The sequence below is a fragment of the Ochlerotatus camptorhynchus genome, unplaced genomic scaffold (genome assembly GCF_037179485.1).
Source record: "Ochlerotatus camptorhynchus isolate MF236.1 unplaced genomic scaffold, CSIRO-AGI_Acam_v1.1 ptg000067l, whole genome shotgun sequence".
NCBI lineage: Eukaryota > Metazoa > Arthropoda > Insecta > Diptera > Culicidae > Ochlerotatus > Ochlerotatus camptorhynchus.
The window spans coordinates 2,324,854-2,344,117 of record NW_027040557.1 but is presented as its reverse complement, the minus strand read 5'-3'; the positions used below and the strand labels follow the sequence as shown (position 1 = coordinate 2,344,117).

The 19,264-nt window shown below is 37.7% G+C and overlaps 1 protein-coding gene across 6 annotated transcripts in view; it reads right to left on the bottom strand.

Moving 5' to 3' along the window:
• The window catches only part of rdgA (retinal degeneration A), a 381,463-nt gene that overhangs the window by 88,528 nt on the left and 273,671 nt on the right, over window positions 1-19,264 (bottom strand). For all 6 annotated transcript variants that reach the window (XM_065216762.1, XM_065216765.1, XM_065216766.1 and 3 more), the window contains one exon: window positions 1,725-1,928. In XM_065216762.1, coding sequence (XP_065072834.1) covers window positions 1,725-1,928 — 204 coding nt within the window. The remainder of the gene's footprint in view (window positions 1-1,724; window positions 1,929-19,264) is intronic.

Genomic DNA, 19,264 nt, shown 5'->3' with positions numbered 1-19,264 from the left:
AATAATAATAGATAATAATAAGAAGAAGACCTCTAGAAATTAATAAGATTTTAATAATCTTGTTCCGTCCGGGGGAACGAACTAAGTGGACTGTAACACTTCGATGGGAGGAGGCCAAAAGCTAGAGGGTAAGGATCTATCGCTGGGTGCTTTGCCTTCTGTGGAAACTCCGTCTTCTTGAAGCCAAGGCTTTTGCTAGACTTTTCTTAACACTTCGAAATGTAATCACTAATAACTAATTTATTTGGAACGATAGCTTTTCCTCCGATCGCATCGGAATCTGATTTCATTATGTCCTTTTCGCGGACTGTAAGTAGGCATATCCTGTTTGCTTTCACGCAGTTTAACTTAATGACTGTTCAAATTTGGTACTGGATCACCAAAAAATGGTACCAAACTGAGCAAAGATATTTCTATATACCACATACTGCGATGTCCATTTACGCGATTTCCATTTACATGGTCCCTATTAATAACCCTAGGATAACTGAAATAAAAAAAAATTACATTCTCATAATGAAATTTTTTTTGGTCTCATACGCTTTCAATATCACTCGTGATATTGGAACAAAATATCATGCGATATTGTTTTTACAAGCTCCTTTGATACTGCGAGACTACTCATCACATGTGAAATTGCAGTTGAGAGTTGACTCGGCGCAAAATTAAATCCGTTGCACATCGTTTTTTAGAACGAGATAGAAAAGTTTGCAATCCCTCTTTACTCATCACCCATGTCTAACACGAAGTTACTGCTGCCAGTGGTAATGGATGTTTCGGGTCGCGTTCGGATGTAAAGCAAAAATCTTGAAACTCAAACTCACCACAGTTTGGTGATAATCGCAGCTGGTGAGTTTTGTTAGCCTACTATTTGGAGCAACGATATCGCAGCTTGTAATCTCATCCGCTGTCCAGGAAAATCCAGCGTAATCACCGGAGTGATTTGATATTTTCTCAAGACTGCTTCAAAATAAGTTGCTTGAGGAACCCACGTTGGTTCGAGACATCGGTAGGTTGAAATAGAATGTGGTTTTCGAGAGTTAGAATAACATTAAATCGCTGATTGGGAGTCTCTAAAAGCACAATTAACAGTCTTTAAGCGTCCAACACATACTTTACAGCCATTTCTTGTAACACAAGTACAAAATATCATCAATTTTTATCAACTTCACTGCGTTTCTAGAACATTTCATTTTCATCATAGAAATAAATTTTAAAGTTCGATTTCACGTGGGAAAATTATTTGTCAAGTAATCTGGCAGTGTGAATTCAAAAAGTTCTGCTAAATTACTGGTTGTTTGCTATAATTGATTCCATAACAATAGGTTTTTGTAAACCTATTTTTATGGAAACAATTACAGCAAAATAGCTGGTTATAATTTTGAAACCTCGTGATTTTCAACATCATGTATGTACATTTTAAAAGCAGAAAACGAGAATCCGAAAAAAAAAATTTAAAGCTAAAATTTTTGCTATAAAAAATATGAAATTTGTAAGGAACGAAGAACGCAACTATAATCTACTACAAAAATTGTATTGGTTAAAGCGATTTTGCAGTTGTACAATTTCCTATAATCAGCAACGATAGTGTCAAAAAAAAAAACTGCAAACAATCGCAACAGGGAAAATCTATTTGACTAAAGCTGTCGCCAGCAAAAGAATAGAGCAAGAATGCATGACACAGCCAACGGTCGATAATATAATGAAGCCAAATCAAGACTCACCTTCCCGCACTGTTTGCACTTGCCCTTCTCGGTCCGCCGGTGGATCCAGTGGTGGGTCGTCTTGGTCTGCTCTCGGTACTGCCGCACGCCGACATCCCGGAAGGTGGGCTTACACTGCAGCTGAGTCCGCTCCATCAGCACCGAGATGCAGCTGGCGTGGGCGATGATCTTGCAAGCCGAGCACTTCATCCGGGGACCGTGTTTCTGTGAGGAAAAAAAAAGATAAGACCGGGAGAAAACCGGAGGTTAATTGACACTCCAAAATGAAACACTATTCATTTATGGCGAGCTCAGCTCGAAAAGCTGCTAGGAACGAAAATCCATTTACCAATTTAGATGAGCTTGTACGTCACTGGCGATAAGATTCTGAAACTATCGAAAGCGTTTCTGTATAACTGTAAAGTTAGACGACGACGACGACGACGACGACGACGCTGGAGGCCATCACCATCAACTGTGACACGGTAGTGTTCATTGGTGCCATAACTAATCCATGAAATGATATCTGAAACTTTTGCCGTTCCGATTTCGGCGGGAGTAGCGATACGAAATCCCGACCACGATGTCGTAGTCGGCAGTGGTGAGGGGAAGCGATGAAGCGGGTTGAAATGATGATTTTGGGGGAGCAAAACGTCGAAAAACGGTGCAACCTGTGCAGTGCACAGGTTGTGGAAAGAAGCTCCATATTTTAGAGTTTTTTAGTCAAAAGGATTGTTGACGAGGGAACACAAGTTTTAGAGGCTTCCTTATAAGCGTCGTGCAGGATGTAATCCGTGCAGCATGTGCAGTGCATATTAGGACACACCAACTTGGGAAATGTATTTTAGACTGATTTCAAACAAGATGATGTGATCCTGTGAAAATTTTCATGGTTCATGGTTAGTAAAATTGTGTTCAAAATTTGAGCAAACGTGGGTTTGAGGCTTAACGGTTGCGCAAACAGTTAAAAGTTTCTATGAGAATTTAGACGAACAAGTGAAGTGAATGCCCTACCAACCTTTCCCAACTCCACCTATGGCAGGGAGAAAAGCTTAAAGCACCCCATCGCTTTTGCAATCGCCAATGTGGGAAATCAAAACGGAAACTTCGGCGGAAAGCACAGGATAGGGAAGCCAACACGAGAAAAACGCCTCCGTAATGCGCTTATAATCTCTTCGTTCTCCACCGACCGACCGTATGTGTGTAACGTACGTGGGCGGCTGATGGGTGGAAGATGTATGTTCTCCTGATTCCATTCCTGCGACACTGTGGATGTTGGATGCCAGGATTTGGCGTATGAGTGTCAGTCAGTCAAGCAGGATTCGTGTGCGCCTGGAAGGGACGCTGATATCGCACCGCCACCACCGACACAGCGAAACCCAGTTGTGACAGGAACTGTCTGAGAAATCTACTCATACATTTTCTCTTTAAAAGTTGAACTGCAGGCAAAACCGTTCATAAAATATGGAATCATAAAAATCGCGCCAATCACTGTCTTCAATGTTTACTTTCGTCCCCTCCCACCTGGATCCATCCATCTCATCGGCGTAGTTCAACTTTTATATTTTTATTACTACCCAAAATTGCTCTCATCGTCCCACCGCCGACGCCGCCACAATCCAATAAAATTGTGATAAACGAACAAAATAAATAAAATCAACTGTGTCACTGACTTTCGATATTGGTCGCCTGTTTCGCTTTCGCCACCAGAAGAATGCGTGCTTCCCATTCCATTGATCCCATTTTATTTTACTTCATCCCCCCCCACCTTGATAGAGAATATTTATAGGTTAGTGTGTGGGAAATGATTGGAAATATCTAGGTAATCGTTGATTGCTGGAAGGCTTGTAATCGGAGGCGTTCCACATGCACGCACTTCCTGAACTTAATGTAAGATGTGATAATAATAGGTGGACTTAAAAAAAAGAAAACGAAGGGTTTTCGATGTTTGAAAGATGTTCGGTGAAATGGTTTTACGATACAATTTTGCTTCTAAAAGTATTCTATTTACATGAAACGTCAGATAATCAGATGAAATGTCATGTTCCCCATCCATAAAACTGTAAATCTCTACTAACCTCGAGGCGACCGCGAGTAATCGGTTCAATTCATTTAACTCTAGATTTAGGACATTAATTATGTATAACGCAATTGAGAACTTGGCTCTGTAAAGTTTATTCAATTGAGCCTGAACAAAAAAAATACTCAGATTCTTGAAAAAAAAACACATTGCCATCATAAAAAAAAAAATAAACCGAAAGGTCGATTTTTGCGATTCAACTTTTTCTCGTGCTGGCAAATAAAACAGGGGAAATAGATGTAATGCCCCTAATTTGGGCCCATACATAAATTCAGCAATCGTCTAAATTTTCAAAAGCGACCAAAATATTCATTAGTACCGTCCCAATAACGCGTTCATCTAGATAAAATTGATAAATAGCAAATTTTTAGCGATGGGCCCGATATTAGATCCATAGGCCAACATTAGAGCCAACATCCCCTCTTATATATATTTTTTTTAGAATCTGAGGAATGAAACAGATTTTCTGAATCTTTTCCAATATTTTTAGACAATACAATACAAAACGTAAATTTTTCGGCAGCACCACATTAATAGAAATACAAATTTATACAGTAATCAGAAAATTTCGGTGAAATGACCGCATAATCGTTGATGTAACCTTTTAGAAATTCGCGTAACCTAACGGCACCGGAGGCTCAGCTATAGATACTTTCGGAACGGAATTCAGCAAAAATATGCGACATAAAAAGTTCTTAAAGTATCTAGAACAAAGTTTTAATAAGAAATGAACGTATAAAAAGGTATTTGAAGAAAGCCGATTTTCTAGGGCCACCCTATTCTGCATGTTTAAAATAATCATAACTCATGAACCATAAGAGATAGAAATTTGTTGTAATGAGCAAAGTTGCTTCAAATTGATTGTTCTACATCTTTATAGAACACTGCAGTAGTCTATCACAAATAATATGAAAGTTTGTTTTTTCACCGATTTTATGGACCACCCTAATTTCACTAAAATAAAAACATCGACCTGGTTCTAGACACTTTCAGAACTTTATTTAGCGCATATTTTTGCTGAAGACACCATATTTCTAGCTCTTATGCTTCAGGAGTAATGATTTTTTTTAACAAGCAGGTTAGGGTGGCCCCTAGAAAATCGGTTTTCTTTAAATATCTTTTTATACGTTCATTTCTTGTAGAATTTTTTTTTGTAGAATTTTTTTTTGTAGATACTTTTAGAACTTTTTATGACGCATATTTTGGATGCAGCTAAATTATTGTCTCTTGAATTTATAATTAATGGTTAGTATTTGCTGAAAAATGTGACTTTTTTAATTTTAATTTAAGCTTGAGCTTGAGCTTGAGCTTGATTGACCGCCCACGGTTGCTACTCTGTTATTGCCAGATCAGCTGTAATTACACAGAGAACCAATAGACGATGCTTGGGACTAGCAATCATCCTCAATGTGTAAAAACTGGTGATCTTAAATTAGGCAATACCAGCGCCGGCCGCGCCCGAACACAGGTCAAGAAAGGAATGGGAAGGATTGTGTTGACATGACACTCGCTTTGATGGAAGCCGAGAACACCTCTGCACTTCCACGAGGAATCACTGGGATGTTGGATAATAGGGTTGGGTTTGCAGCAGGGTTCGTTTTGGTAAACGATAAGCTGAATTAATGTCCTAACGATCATATAACGCGAAGGAGCTTGGGACTAAACCCACGGTCTTCTGCTCAGTAAGCAAAAACGTTTGCCACTAGGCAGACGAGCACCTTTTTAATCACCGAGTTGCTGCTATTACCATGTAGTCATATTAACAAATAAAACGATTGACGAATCTTGATTGTGGATGGGCCTGAGATTAGACTCATGATGTTTTGCTCAGTAAGCAAAAACGGTTGCTCTAAGGCCACCGAGCCCCTCATATCACATAATACCGTTGCTCTAATTTTTGTATCCATTCAAACCCGGAACCAACGACAACAATGAGTTTCGCAAAATACACGATACACAAGCGATTTTACTATAAATCTCTTTGATATGTAAGGACCTGGGACCGCGTTTTTCTGCTCAGTAAGCAGGCCACTGTAACCGACGATCTTTCAAATCCGAAAACTAAAAACTACGAAAAAGTACATAGGCCTTCATTAAGTTCCACTTTCACGCGACGTACAATGTTTCAATTTGCTCTTTACGTATTGTTCAGGCTAGGCCCTTTTCAAAATTTACGCGAGAAATACGCACAATCGTCACCTACCTCGCAAAACTGGTTCCAAACGACAACAAAGGCATAAGCAACGATGGATTGTTGAACTTTGCTGACTCCGGTGGTGTAGTGCACAGCAAAAAAATGTAATATCGATCAACGTAATTCAAGCTGATGTATGGAATAATGATGTAATTGTAATTTTGTAATTTATCAGCACACACCCTGGTCGACCACTGTAAACCAATCTGCCGTTCAGCGTTTTCGGTTTTTGTTTCTGGATCTTTAGTTGCCTCTGTGATATACTTACTTGCGGCATACTATTTTGGGAGTGTATATGAGCGTGTACCATGTACGGTAGCTCATCTCTCATCGTGATGGTGGGACATAGTAGACAAATTAGAGAGAAAACAAGGAGGTATTAGTATTAGTTATATGTAAACAAACAAAACAAAAGTTAGATAATGCGGCACTGTAACTACTACTATTTTAGAGGTATGATTCGTCATGTTTAACTCAATGTTTCAATTGAGGCAAACTATGTATCTTACAATTACAAAAGCAAACCTAAACTTACAATTATATGCAAATGCAAAATGAAACTTGACAAATCATCGTCAATTCCCTTATTCCAGGGCAGGGCCTGACGATTTGAATCTAATTTTGATCAGTGAACGGGCACCATATGGTACATTTTCTCACCATGAACCTATCATTTCCAGCCTATCTGAACTATTTAATAAATGGAAGCCATAACATGGGTTACGCTCCTCCTAAGCGGGCCCTCCGCATCCTGTCTCTGTCTTATCTCAAATACAAAATGCCAATGGTATGAATGTATCTATATATAACTTGGAAATGACGTACAATCAAATAAACCCGTAACCCACTCACTTGGTCAGGCTTCAGAATCGTCCAGTGGACAGTGCACTCTACACTCCAAGTTCCCTTTTTTCAAATTTACCGCAAATTTGATATTTTACCCGTTGAGTGTTGATTAGTCACAATGAAACATTGTGACAGAAGTTGAGGTTACTAGTGTATTAAATAATCTAGGTCCTATTTAGGAAACCAAATCTGGCCAACGCCCACCCTAAACCTAAACCTATTCTAATCCACCTGAAATGACTAACGAATGGAAGACTTTGACTACCCAGCCATGCAATAGTCTCATTCCGTGCCTTATGGCAACTTGATGATTCTATTGCGCTCATCTTCTGGCACCACCCAGGGGAGACTTGGTCCTGTACCCAATGCTTAACTTATCTCCATTCCACTCAACTACTCGCAATTTCGTGTGATATAGTGGGCGGAATATTATTATATGAGACAATTCAATGCAGACGTCTTTCCAAATTTGGCAGATCGACAGGTAATCGGTGAGTTACCACGATAGTTGCTATTCAACAACTCGACAACGTCCCATCGTCAACGCCTGCTATGAGAATTTCCCATTGCATACGTCAACGAAATTACGTCATCGAGCTATCGATCAACTACCCTGGTTATCGCCTGGTACCTTATAGCACGATGCTAGGAGGCGAACCGGAAGAATCGATGAGCTACCTCTCCCCCTGTGACTTTTTTAATTTTAATTTAATGCTTTAAACAAAAAACACTGTCGCAGCAAAAATATGCGTCATTAGAAGTCCTAAAAGTGCCTAGAATAACGTTTTTACGATAAATGAACGTATGAAAAGATAATCAGAGAAAACTGTTTTTTAGGGGCCACCCTAACCTGCTTGTATAGAGATAGAAATTTGGTGTCTTCAGCAAAGTTGCTTCGAATTGATTGTTCTACATTTTTTTTAAACATTGCAGAGGTCTATCTCAAATAATAAAAAAAGTTTGTATTTTCAATTCACCAATTTTATGGACCACCCTAATTTCACTAAAAAGATTGTCCAAAAAATATGAAGAAGCTTTGTGATGGTGAAAGTGATGATATTTTTGTCTTCCTAAATACGGCTTTGGGGCCATTGTGCAATGGTTGCATTTTTAATTTAAATATGTTTTTTTTCTCCAGAAAAACTTTCGAAAAGGGCGTATTCAAAAAATAAATTATTTTCGTTTTTAAAACTAACCATGATTAAAATGACATTTTAGAATTTTTCCGAGCATTTTTTATTCTTACTACATTAAATATGAGAGTATTGCAATCGAACAAAAATTTATTCACCTTATGTTTCGTGTGCTTCTCAAATTCTCAAAACTAGTTTTTGGAATCAAAAACAATATTCTAACTCAATTGATTAATTGATCTTAGTTGGTTAATTAATGGCACCAAGAAATGTGCCAAATATTGCGATGCACTCAATTATTATTTTGCACGTAAATCGAATCAAAAGTAAAAGTCATGTGAAAGGCTAGCTTCTAGCAAGGGTTGCAAGATAATTTAGGTACAAATCCCTGCTGCTGAATTGTATTTTGTTTTCTCCGCCCATCTCTCCTTCTGAGTATTTCTAGTTGTAAGCAATTCTTTGAGAAAAAAATACACTGAGAGAAAAAACTCAGTAAATTTATATTAAAAAACATAAAAAGCTGATTTTCTCAAAACACACCCCCCCCCCCTTAATTTTTTGTATATATTTTTAAAGAAAGCGGTTGTAATGCTCTAATATATGATGAAAAGTGTAAGCTGGTAACTTGCTTAAAAAAATTACATTTATTTTAAATTTTTATTGATTTTCCAAATATAACAAAATAAAATATTTATTAATGAGATAATAATTGATTTGGATTCTAAACATAATTTTTGAAAAATTTTCACATTAAATTTAGTTCCTAAGTGCCGCCGTTCTCAAGTTAATGCGAATTAAAATAATAATAATAATGAATTTTCAACATTTTAGACCATTTTCAAACGATTGTCGCGATGTCCAGCAACAAAATGTGTTTTCTATGATTGAATATTTAAAAAAAACTATTCATTCTCAGATATGGTGGCTGTCAGACTTGCCAGTTTATATCTAGGCGCAGTGGAAGTGAAAAAAGTTGATGTTGTCAAATGAAGGATTGGTATTGGTGAGATAAGAAACAGCTATGCGTAATTATTATTTTACTATTAAACATACAATTTCATTAAATTGTGCAAATATTAAAAATTAATAAAATTAACAATTATAGAATTTGAAGCAAGTTACCAACTTACAGTCTTCACCAAATTTTATGACATTACTTCAGTTTTCTTTCCATAAAAAAAATGGGAGAGGATTATAGAAAATCAACGTTTGTGGTAGGGTTAATTACCCCTTTTCCAGCCTATTAAGCACAATCCGCACTTAGTTTTTTTTTCTTCTTAATCTAGCCCAGTTTAGCACCAAACGGAATGTTATTATTACTGATGGCTTTGCGCCTTTTGAAAACAAAAATTATATTTAGATGAAATATGCAACAATTGGAAGGAGCCGCGACAAAACTGATTTTTTTTAGCGTTTTGGGCTGGAAATTCTCTTGGACAACTTCCGGTTTCCAAAAAAGTTCCATAGACAAACTAAAATATAGCATTCAAAGTGTTTTTATGTTACTTCATACGCGATGTTTGCGATTTTCAGAGTTGGTTGGAAATGCTATCTATAATGAAGCTTTAGTGTAATCATTTATTATCCCGATGGATTTGGTCTTAGAAGAGGGTAAGTAGAATTGATTAGAAGTTGAAAATGAGCGAAGGGCCATTAATGCGATAGTGCAAGTCAAACGCACACTCTTTGCCTAACCCGTACGATGTACGCGGAGATTTGAAGTATGTCTTCAAATCTACCCTAATAAAATTTGCTCCAGAGATTTTGTTGCCTCAGAAAAATCCCTACGACCTACAAAGCAGTCACGAATATCACTCAACCACCAGCGCCATCAACATCACCGTTTTCAAAGTCAATTTAGTGTGGTGAATTCCTATGCGTTTCAAAGCCACCTTAGCGAATTAAGTTAGATTTTAGATTCTATCACTCATAATTCCATGAAATTTCGCATTATGAATCATTTAGTCAAGGCTTTTTTTTTCACTTAAATGGCACTGTTCCATGGTAAGTAATAAAACTCCCGATATAGTAATTTGGAAAAGAGGATATGATACGCCTTTGATGCATATTCAGGCCAAACAAAATTTGATGACAACCTAAAGCGTTCATGGACTTTGTCGTTTAGTTTTTTTTCCTGGAAATGATTGTTAAAAATGCTACATGCTACGCTTTACTACCAGTTCCCAGAGAGCCAAAAATATCAAAATAGAGAGAGAAAATTCTCTCTCACAAGCTCAATCTCTCAACATACCATATATTTTAATGTCATACGATTTGTGATTTCCCTTTCACAGACTTCAGAATAGAGTACCTGGCACTGAAAAAGTTGTAGGTACCATTATTTATGCGCTCTCATTAACATCCGACGTACCTCCTTTTTTACATACTCGGAAAAAGATACTTTCTAAGCGGGAAATCCTGTTAGCCCTTCAGCAGTTATGCCACATATGTATACAGATTTTTACACAGCTACAGGTCGCACAGATGGACACTAGTCTGATGCAAAATTTGACTTTTTCGCTCCACAGCGCTTAAATGGTTTCAAATCGGGTCCTGATTAGCCTCCCAAAGTTACAACTCATTTGGTTAGAAACAGACATCGCACAAGCCATTTGAAGTTTACATGTAAATTACTATGGGAAATCTCAACTTTTTGTTCATTGCCTTCTAGTCTGTTTCCATATTGAGCTGCGAAACAGTTCGATAGTAATTCTTACAGAAAATTTTCTCAGCTACAACTTTGCTGAAAATCGTTTCTATGTAAAACAAGACAGAAAAAAGTTATTAATTATTTAAGAGATTGGTAAACTTATGACATGATCAAGCAGCTGCTCTGTAGGCAACACTGTATTTTGCAGTGTGACATAGTAGCCATGATTTTTGTGTCCTATTCAACGCCCCAGAAACACCAATGTTGCCTGCTGATCAGTTGATTGAGCATGATCATAAGACATCAGCGCATTGAACAATTGATAACTTTCGATCCTTGCATTTAATCAAAAAATGGTCTTGAACAAAGTTGTAGCTGGGAAAATTTCCTACAAGTACAGTTGAAAGTTTTCGAAGCAAACCGATATGGTGAATTATTAGATAGACATGAACAAAAATCTTGGTTTTACCATAGTAATTCCCATACAAACTTCAAATGGTTTGTGCCATCTCAGTTTCTCACCAAATGGGTTCAAATTTTGAGAGGTTAGTCAGGATCCGATTTAGAATCGTTTAAGTATTGTGGAGCGAAAATTTCAAATGTTGCATCACTCTAATGGACACTTACTAAAAAAAAATTCACGTCTCTACAATTAGAAACAATGTAAATCCCAGTGGAACACAGTTCCTTTGAAGGGATTCACTTACTCAACAGAAAATTCTAAATAATTTATAGAGTGATACCAATCGGCACCGGTAGTGTAGTGGTAAGCGTGATTGCATCTCACCCCAAAAGGCCCCCATAAAATCTCTGATCACGTCTTCCTTAGGAAGGGAAGTAAAGCCGTTGGTCCCCGGTTCATGAGTTGATGGATCGAATGGTAGGGTCCAGGTGTGCGAGCTGTTTCCCTGGCGTCGGTAGCATTGGTAGTCAGTACGGAAAACAAATCAAGGGAAAAAAAGGTTGTATCCAAGACACGACCGTAGATTTGACGTAGGACTACGTGCTCGGTATCAATATTCGGCGACTGTGTTAGGGAAACCACTTTTTTTGCAGACAATCGGTGATAATTTTTGAACTCTTTTCTGTTGGACCCCGGGAGATTCTACGCCGTCCCAGAAGGGGACGTGCCTAGACCTCTAGCTCTCGCACCACAGTCAGCAACCCACTGCCCATCCTCTCTCTCTCGGCCGAACGATCTCTCACCTCATCATCGACTCTCAGCTTCTCTGTAGCTAGTTTCCGTCTCCCACTCTACTCTATGACAAGTCGGTGGTAGTTTTGAAATTTGTCTATTTAGTGTTAACCCTTTCTTTCTCATAGTTGCTTCGCCCATGTAGCAAAACACCTCCATCATCGCTGTGCCCTACCATATCAGTCACTTTAGAAGTGACGTTATGGAGCTATCTCGCTTAACAACACTGACCCTACTCTTACATCAACTGAATCAAATGTTACCAACCAAAGTAACATCCTCAACATCCTCCAAATGCTTAAAAAAAAGTTGAAATTTGGTTTGACTAGCAGAATTTGAGAAAATTAATAATCGATCATTAAAATTCATTATCATCAACTTTAATTAGAGTAAAAAAAAAAGTTCAGAACATTATCAGCCCGAAGCAGGTTTGTCTCTCACTACTGGAACGTACAAATCACTAAAAAATCAGGATTCTAGGATTTCGATATAAATTTTCTAGAAAGCTAACTTAAATATTTTTTCATGATTCGCAACTTAAACTCTTTCTGAACTTTAAATGAATTCAAAGGAGATTTACGAAGATATGCACTAAGATCATAATAAAGAAATTAAACAGATTATTTTACAGATTGTTGTCAGCCATATACAGACTATAAAGGATTTTTGCGGTGAAAATACAGATGTGGCAACACTGTCTCTTAGAAAGTATTTTTTTACCGCGTATGAAAAAAAGGAAGAACTTCGGATGTTAATCTATGTAAATAAATTCATACATATAGGTATCAGACACGTTTCGCAGTATCAGGTACTCAATTTTGTAGTCTGTGAAAGGGATTTCTAGGTTTTTTTTCACTGTCCTGTCCTCTGTGGGCAACTAACGTAAAACAGATTCGGTAGTACTACCACCACTTATGAACATTGAAAAAATCTATTGGAAAAACCAGTTCTTATAGGGGTATTGACAAATTCTCGGCAATCTAAGCCGCGTCCACGCTTCTATGTTTGGTTGTCTAAATTTAGCTGCTGCCTAAGGCTTTATCCATTCCATTCGATAGAGTTGTCCAACACTATTTTAAAACACTTTTGTAACGCTCCAAAGTTCTCAGGTGAGTGTGACTATTGTCAGCTGCCACTTTTTCTTCGGCACCCTTTCCATTTGATTTGCTTGTGAATCTGCTGTTCTATTATCGGCAACTAGAAATCAGCAGCATTTTATAATTCGTGTGTTTCATTTCAAGAATAAACTGTAAAAATGCGCTTGCTCAGCCTTAAAAACCATATCATATTGAAACTGAAAGTCTAAAGAATCATTTGAATACATACAGCGAAGTGTTTTGGTGAGAAAAAAAAGTGAAATAACGGGATGCACTTTTGTTGCCGAAAACAGTCAATGGGTGCCGAAGCCGGCATTTAACCTACGTAATTTTCAACGGTCTTCCAATTAGAGATGAACCAGCCTAAGGCTAAAAGTCTCGTTAATAAAGAAAAAAAAAAAAAAAAAATCAACGGTCTTCCAGTGGCTGAAATTTGTCTATTTAGTGTCAACCCTTTCTTTCTCATATTTGCAACAAGTTAGTGAATCTAATACATTCATATAATTTTTTTTTACAAATTCATGCTAGAATATGCATCTCATATTTTGACGAAGGACTACGTCTGTGATTTCTATATGGGGGTACACTTTGTGAAACCCGAAAATGGAACATGTAACGAAGTTATGAAAGATTTTGAACGTTAATAACTCAGCTGCCGCTGGACCAACTTCAATAATTTTATCACCAATCGATCAAAAATATTTCTACGCATTTATAGCAATGTTTCCGACTGTTGATCTTCAACAAAAAAATATTGAAAATCATACATAGTCATGGTCAAGCATTGTCCAAAAGCGCCGAAATAACTAACAAATCCATCAATTACGTACATGCATATGCTGCGCCAACACAGTCATCAGATAATTGTTTCTAGACGAAACATGTCGATGTAGCATTGCTGCTTCCCCAACACTATCATCAGAGAGTCGTTAGTAGACGAAACGAGTTGAAGTGGCATTCGTCTTCGAACTTCGGGCGTGAGCGAATAGGGAGGATGCAATTGCGTAACATTTTGCACACTCATCGCCATATTCAGAACCACACACAATGCTCTCCAGAGTTGTAATCTTGTAACCAAACTTGGAAGCAGAGGTTCAAATGATTTTGATCGATTCTCTTCATCGACGTTCTGTTTTGTTAATAACTTGACGACAAACACATACGTTTGTTGCTCTGGATGATAGAAGAGCATAGCAGAAATAGTGCGAAATAGGTTTAGTGAAGCCATGGTCATCATGAAGATAATTGACACTGATATTCTGCAGCCTTTCAACTTGTCGCAGACACCAGTTCAACCCCTGTCCAGCAGCTGACGGGCCGAGACTCTTGCGAGTGTCCAATCATTGAACCGAAGAATATGGGATTGTACGGTTCGATTTGCTCTTCACGATTTGCTTTTCAGGGCCACCAAGATTTTCCAAAAGAGTTGAATTTCTGAACCAACTAAAATTCATATCAAAATATTCTTTTCAGGGCAATCATAGTCATACTAAAGAGTATAAAAAAAGAGAACTCCACTCAAATTCCTATTCCTACAAAAACACAAGCTCCTGCTGCAGTTAGCAAATAACAAATAACAAAGACCACGTAGTCCTACGTCACCATTGCTTACAACCCCATAGGGCGGTCCATTGTAATTTTTCAAATCGAATTCTAACATTCCAAATCTTCCGATGACTATTTAGATCCACTGACCAGCTAATATCGCATATAAATGCAGAGAATAATCAAGGCCTACTTTGATCACATTTACGCAGCAATCAATTTTACGGATGCTCCGAATCTTTGACCAGCCCAGTAATGCTTGGTAGATTACCTTTTTATGGTGCATTACTGGTATTAAGATCTACCACCGAAGCCTGGTCCGAACTACTTCAAACTAGGGGAACAGGATCTTTCAGCAATCCAAGGAACACATCTTAGTCCTTGTTACTTTTTATGCCTTGTTGATAGTGACAAGACTCGGCTTTGTCTACAGAGGATGATTTTGAAACAACGAAAAAAAATGAGTTAGTTAGTCTTCATCTATGTGATTCTTAATCTTCTATTCGTTGTTCTCTAGTTTGAAGTGGTAAAGACTAGCATTCTGATGCATGGTCATAATCGGCGTTATTGCATGATTTTGTTGCTAAGGAATCCGTTTTTGACTGCAAAAGGGGCGCGCCTTTGGAGGGTGTTCCAACACTCCGAAAGCGATCTTACAATTAAAGTCGGATCCTTGCGATAAAGGCAAGAATGGCAACTGTTTCAAAACCGATTACTTCTTCATTTCTCAATATGCACTAAACTAAGGACACGGGATCAAATAACTGGTCGCAGTGGATTTATGTCCCGAAGGCATACTTTGATCAAAAATACATAATAATTAAGATTAAGGTTGATCCGGGTCACCGAATGGCCTTCCGGTGGACACTCAGTATTTAGAACGAGGTTGTGGTTCGGTTTTGTTAAAATATTAATCAGCACTACCCATAGATGCCTGTTGCTGTGGATTTCCGGCATCACCTTGTTCTAGACGGCTGGTACCTTTTATCCCCCCAATGGCTTCTCGGAGACCCGGAATAAAACCGGAACCACTTGGGCAATCTGTTTCAATTTTCAGAAGACTATGATTTCGATCATTTTTCAACTTACGCACAAAGCGCGTTAAGCCCTTCCTAAAAGTAAAGCAGGTGAACACATTTGAAACGCTAATAACTTCGGGATTAATTCGGATTCACATCTGGTATTTAGCCAAGATGTTCCCAATACTCCAAAGTATCTACATTTTGTACACGAAGAAAACCGACCAACTAGCGCCACCTAGAGGCGCGAATGTGAAAGTGGTTCGTTCCCCCATACATTTTATCGATTTTCCCCATACAAACTTCAAGGCCTTTGAGCGAGGAGTTCCCGTGAAGCAAATGATTTCATATTTTGGCAGGGTGTTTCTGACCCCCCAAACTACCATTCCAGGGGGTAGCGTTTGAAATTCCAGACTTACACTTTTTTCCATATAACGCTGAAACACTCTACTGACAATGGATTGAGGGGAATAACTGAGTACACTAATGCTATATTATTTATATAAAACTCATTCTTATTTAAGTTTAATTTTATTCCTGTTAATGTTCCGTCGGTCTCTGTTCCGCAAGCAAATGCCAATCAACCAGTTTAACACCTGGACCCTAGATATCGAACATGTCCTTCCACATTTTATTTTTGTAATAGTAACTACAGTGAACACACTGATGGCAGATATCCAAATTGTCAGAAAAGGCCTATTTTCACCATGGGCAGGATTTTTTATGTCTTAATATTTTGGGCTCAAATTTTCACCACACATTGGATACCTCTTCTACTGTTCTAATGTTATTTAATATTTTTTTTTATTTTCAACCTTCAAATTGACGTTCTAAGATTACGAATAGCTTACTTGGTTATGGAGTAATCTCTTCTGAAAGATGAAATTTTTAAAAATCTCGAAGATCCAGCGCACAGTGGTCCAGAATGCAGCTTTAGGTGGAATGATATGTTTTGAGCCTGAAATTGAAACTTTAGACTAAAAGTCTCTTCTACAAAGTTGTTCTTTATAGTTAGGCCCTCATTTTTATGACAATGAATTCTAGGGTGGTTCCTATTATCATTAAAATAAAAAATCTAACTTTTTTGTTTGAATAAATTAAGGTATACATTCTTCGGCAAAGTTATAGCTGAGCTAATTTCAAGCAACTTTGTTGGAAATAACTTTTTTGTATCTCTTAAATTGGCCGATTTAGAGCTATTTTCTTGAATTGAGTTAGGGTGGCTCTTAAAAAAAAACAGTTTTTTTGCTCTAGTTTTCTTATTTCAAATTTCTCAGCAAAGGTGTCTTGAGATAACTTTTAGATCTTAAGAAGACGCAAATTTTTGCAGCAAAAAGCTTGACAATATCTTTCGCCGATCAAGAGTTATTGACGTTCGTATACTAAAAATATGCACTTTTCAAATGTTAATATCTCTGGTTGGGGAAAACAAAACAAAGTTTTTTACGGCATTTGAAAGGGCGTATGCTATTCTCAATAATATGAAAAAAAAATTGAGGTATGATATTTTTGAAACTCGTATAAAATCAATTTGAATTTATTCATATTTTTTACTATATTTGGGTACATCTTTTTTATTAGAAGAGATACAGGCAACAAATTCAGCTACACAATATTCGTCTATAAGAGTTTTAAAATTCTCTAGAAGATAACTTTCATGAGAAATTTCAAATAAAAAAGTTATTGCTGAAAAACTATTTTTTCCAGGAACACCCTAAGTCAACTCCGATACTCTAAAATGAGAACGTTAAGAGATAGAAAAAAAATTTCTTCGACAAAGTTGCTCGCAATTAACTTAGCTACAAGTTTTTTAAACAGCACATGTTTTTATTTTGTAAAACAAAAAAGTTAGTTTTAAAAATTCCCTAATTTAAGGACCACCCTGACGTTTGCAAACACCAAAGAAGGAAATTTTTAAGAACAAAAACTTCTTCCAAGACACTAAATGTCCAAACATTGAAAGAAATGTAATGAGAAATTTGAAATAAGAAAACTAGAGCAAAAAAACTGTTTTTTAAGAGCCACCCTAACTCAATTCAAGAAAATAGCTCTAAATCGGCCAATTCAAGAGATACAAAAAAGTTATTTTCAACAAAGTTGCTTGAAATTAGCTCAGCTATAACTTTGCCCAAGAATGTATATCTTAATTTATTTAAACAAAAAAGTTAGATTTTTGATTTTAATGATAATAGGAACCACCCTAGAATTCATTGTCATAAAAATGAGGGCTTAACTATAAGGAACAACTTTGTAGAAGAGACTTTTAGTATAAAGTTTCAATTTCAGGCTCAAAACATATCATTCCACCTAAATCTGCATTCTGGACCACTGTGCAGCGTTGTAGCCGAGAGGGATCTAGGCACTTCAGAGCAAAATAAAAAAGGCGTTTGTTCAGAATGCCAAAATAAGCGTTTTGGCCAAGTTTGGCTAAAATCTGTGCCATCGACCACAGGTGGTGTACCCACTTGAGCTGGAATGACCCATATAGCAATGTTTTCATTAGTAAAAAGGTGAAATTTTTCCGCCCGGTGCTTCACAATTTAACCCACCATTCACTTCAACAACAAATGGTCGTATAATTGAATTTTTCGCCACGAGTATGTAATCATATTTTGTTTATGTTCGTAAAACCAAACATCTCATTTTTTCAAATTAACCTATCGCTGTAAAAGAAATTATGAGCATGCGTCCACACAAAGCTTCGTACTTTCAAGCCGCATACCGGCTCTCCCATTTTTCCCTGAATCACTTCAACCTTCTTTCTTTTGCTTCTTTGGTACACGAAATGTTGTCTGCTCGAAAAACCGTTTTTAACGGAGACAGATGAGTCGGTTTAAAATCGTGAACAATTGCTTCCGAAGGTATGGTCGCCGCACAGTGAGACTTCATGCCTAACCGCTAGGTGGATTAGTCAGAGCCTTTTTTTTTAGCAACTCACATTCGGATATTGAATATTTTAGCAAAACTCACACGCACTACCTTATCGCACTGAAATTTCAGGGCACAAAACAAATTCCTTGCCGCAGTTCCGCCTTCTCATGCCATGACTGACGACTGCGTCAATTTCCATAATTTTGACCGAATTCACACGTCTTTCCTTAACGTTGTTAAATTGAAGAAAGAAACACGAAAATCATGAAAATATTTTACTCAAATCGAAAACTTTTTCATGAAAACCAACGAACCGAAATGTCATGAAATCATGAACGCAATCAAACTTGGTATACCTACTGAGCGATAGGCGGTGGTCGTACCCCACGGAGGGTTAGCTTCTTGCGTGTGACATGGCTAGTAAAGCATACACTGAGACTGGCATTCTCCTCGTTCTGTCCCCGGCCCCCAGCCGCAGAGCCGGCCAAAGGTATGCAAATGTGTGCTTACGTTTTCATCACACACTTCTCTGCCTTCACGCACCACAGACCACATCGAACCGGGTCCGGGTTCAGATCTAGGTTCGGTTGGTTCGGGGGGTGTGAATGACATATTCGTGTACGTCGTCGCGTACACACGCACACACCAACACACATCATCGACATCGCACTGCAGAAATATTGCGGTTCCTTCTCAAGCGCCTTCTCACGTCAAGATGATGGCTTCTTCTTTCGTTCATTTATTCGTTCCTTCGTGCGTCAGGGTCATGGGGTTTTGATTTGTCATCAATTGAGTCGATTAGGGTACCACCGGGGGGAATAAGGGCGTATTAATGTGTGATTTGGCAAATTTCGTTTTAAACAGATCACGGTAGGTTAACAACGTTAAAAAGGCCACACAAATCCCAAAATTTCCTTGATGCAACAGAAAT